Source organism: Anneissia japonica, unplaced genomic scaffold (assembly GCF_011630105.1).
Source record: "Anneissia japonica isolate Jap-2015-1 unplaced genomic scaffold, ASM1163010v1 scaffold180584_len1044_cov99, whole genome shotgun sequence".
NCBI lineage: Eukaryota > Metazoa > Echinodermata > Crinoidea > Comatulida > Comatulidae > Anneissia > Anneissia japonica.
Window position 1 is genome coordinate 1 of NW_022754302.1, and position 1044 is coordinate 1044.

Here is a 1044-nt window from a genome sequence, read left to right on the forward strand (position 1 = left end):
ATTAAAAGATGATTTACTCTTCTATTTTTTATCATAATTTTTATCTAGGAGGATTTGAATGTGTTTGTCGTTGACTGGGGCAGAGGGGCCAAGGATATTTACACTAAATCGGTACAAAATGCCAGAGTTGTCGGAAGAGAGTTGGGAATGTTCGTTCAGTTCCTCATGAAAGAAACGATCGCCCTCTATAACATGATGCACTTTATCGGACACAGCTTGGGCGCCCACATCTCCGGCTTTGCTGGTGAGACAACTCCGGGAATTGGACGAATAACAGGCAAGTATTGCTGTGTAAATGTGGAATTATGAAAGAAATAATAATTTATTTTACTATTTCATGATGTATAGAATGTTGAATCACATTAATTAGATCATTCGCCTTCTAAACACTTAATTCTTTGTTATTATTGGGATTATTATTGTTGTTATTGTTTTGTTGTTACTACTACGGCATTCCTATAATTACTTTTGTTGTTAATATTATTATTATTATCATCATCATTATCATTATGTTCATATGTTAAGGTCTTGATCCTGCTGGTCCAGAGTTCCGTAACACCGATCCGGCTTGTAGGTTGGATCCCACTGACGCTCTTTTCGTTGATAACATTCACACAGATGGCGAAACTCTCGCCACACTTGGTTTTGGAACGTTGCAAGCGGTATGTATATATACAGTTCTGTTTTAAATGCTCCTGAAAACCATGTTTGAGGGGAACTTATTATTTAATACTAAAAACATGTATGCCCAACCCAAACAACCAGCCAACTAACTGAATGATCGATCGACCAATAAGCAGGCAATAATATTGCCTGCAGTCTCCTTATGGTTATTTTATATCTGATTTATTGTATTCTTATTGGATGTATTTTTACTGATTTCTATTGGCAAATTATATTCCTCTCTCCAAAACCTTTGCTTGTACATGATTTATTAATTTTATATATAGGCCTACATGAGTTTAATAATGATTTATGCCCGAAAGCTTGTTGACTTCTAACGCTCACAAATACCGTACTGAGTATCATTTTGTCGTTATGCAG

The 1044-nt window shown here is 35.6% G+C and overlaps 1 protein-coding gene across 1 annotated transcript; it reads left to right on the top strand.

Annotated features, from left to right (window-relative positions):
- Positions 1 to 48: 48 nt before the first annotated feature.
- Positions 49 to 689, top strand: LOC117123190 (pancreatic triacylglycerol lipase-like; the record flags this gene model as incomplete). The annotated part of the gene is made up of 2 exons (XM_033269041.1): positions 49 to 277; positions 526 to 689. Coding segments are annotated over 2 exons (393 nt in total), but the record flags the coding sequence as incomplete, so codon positions are not given.
- Positions 690 to 1044: the final 355 nt, after the last annotated feature.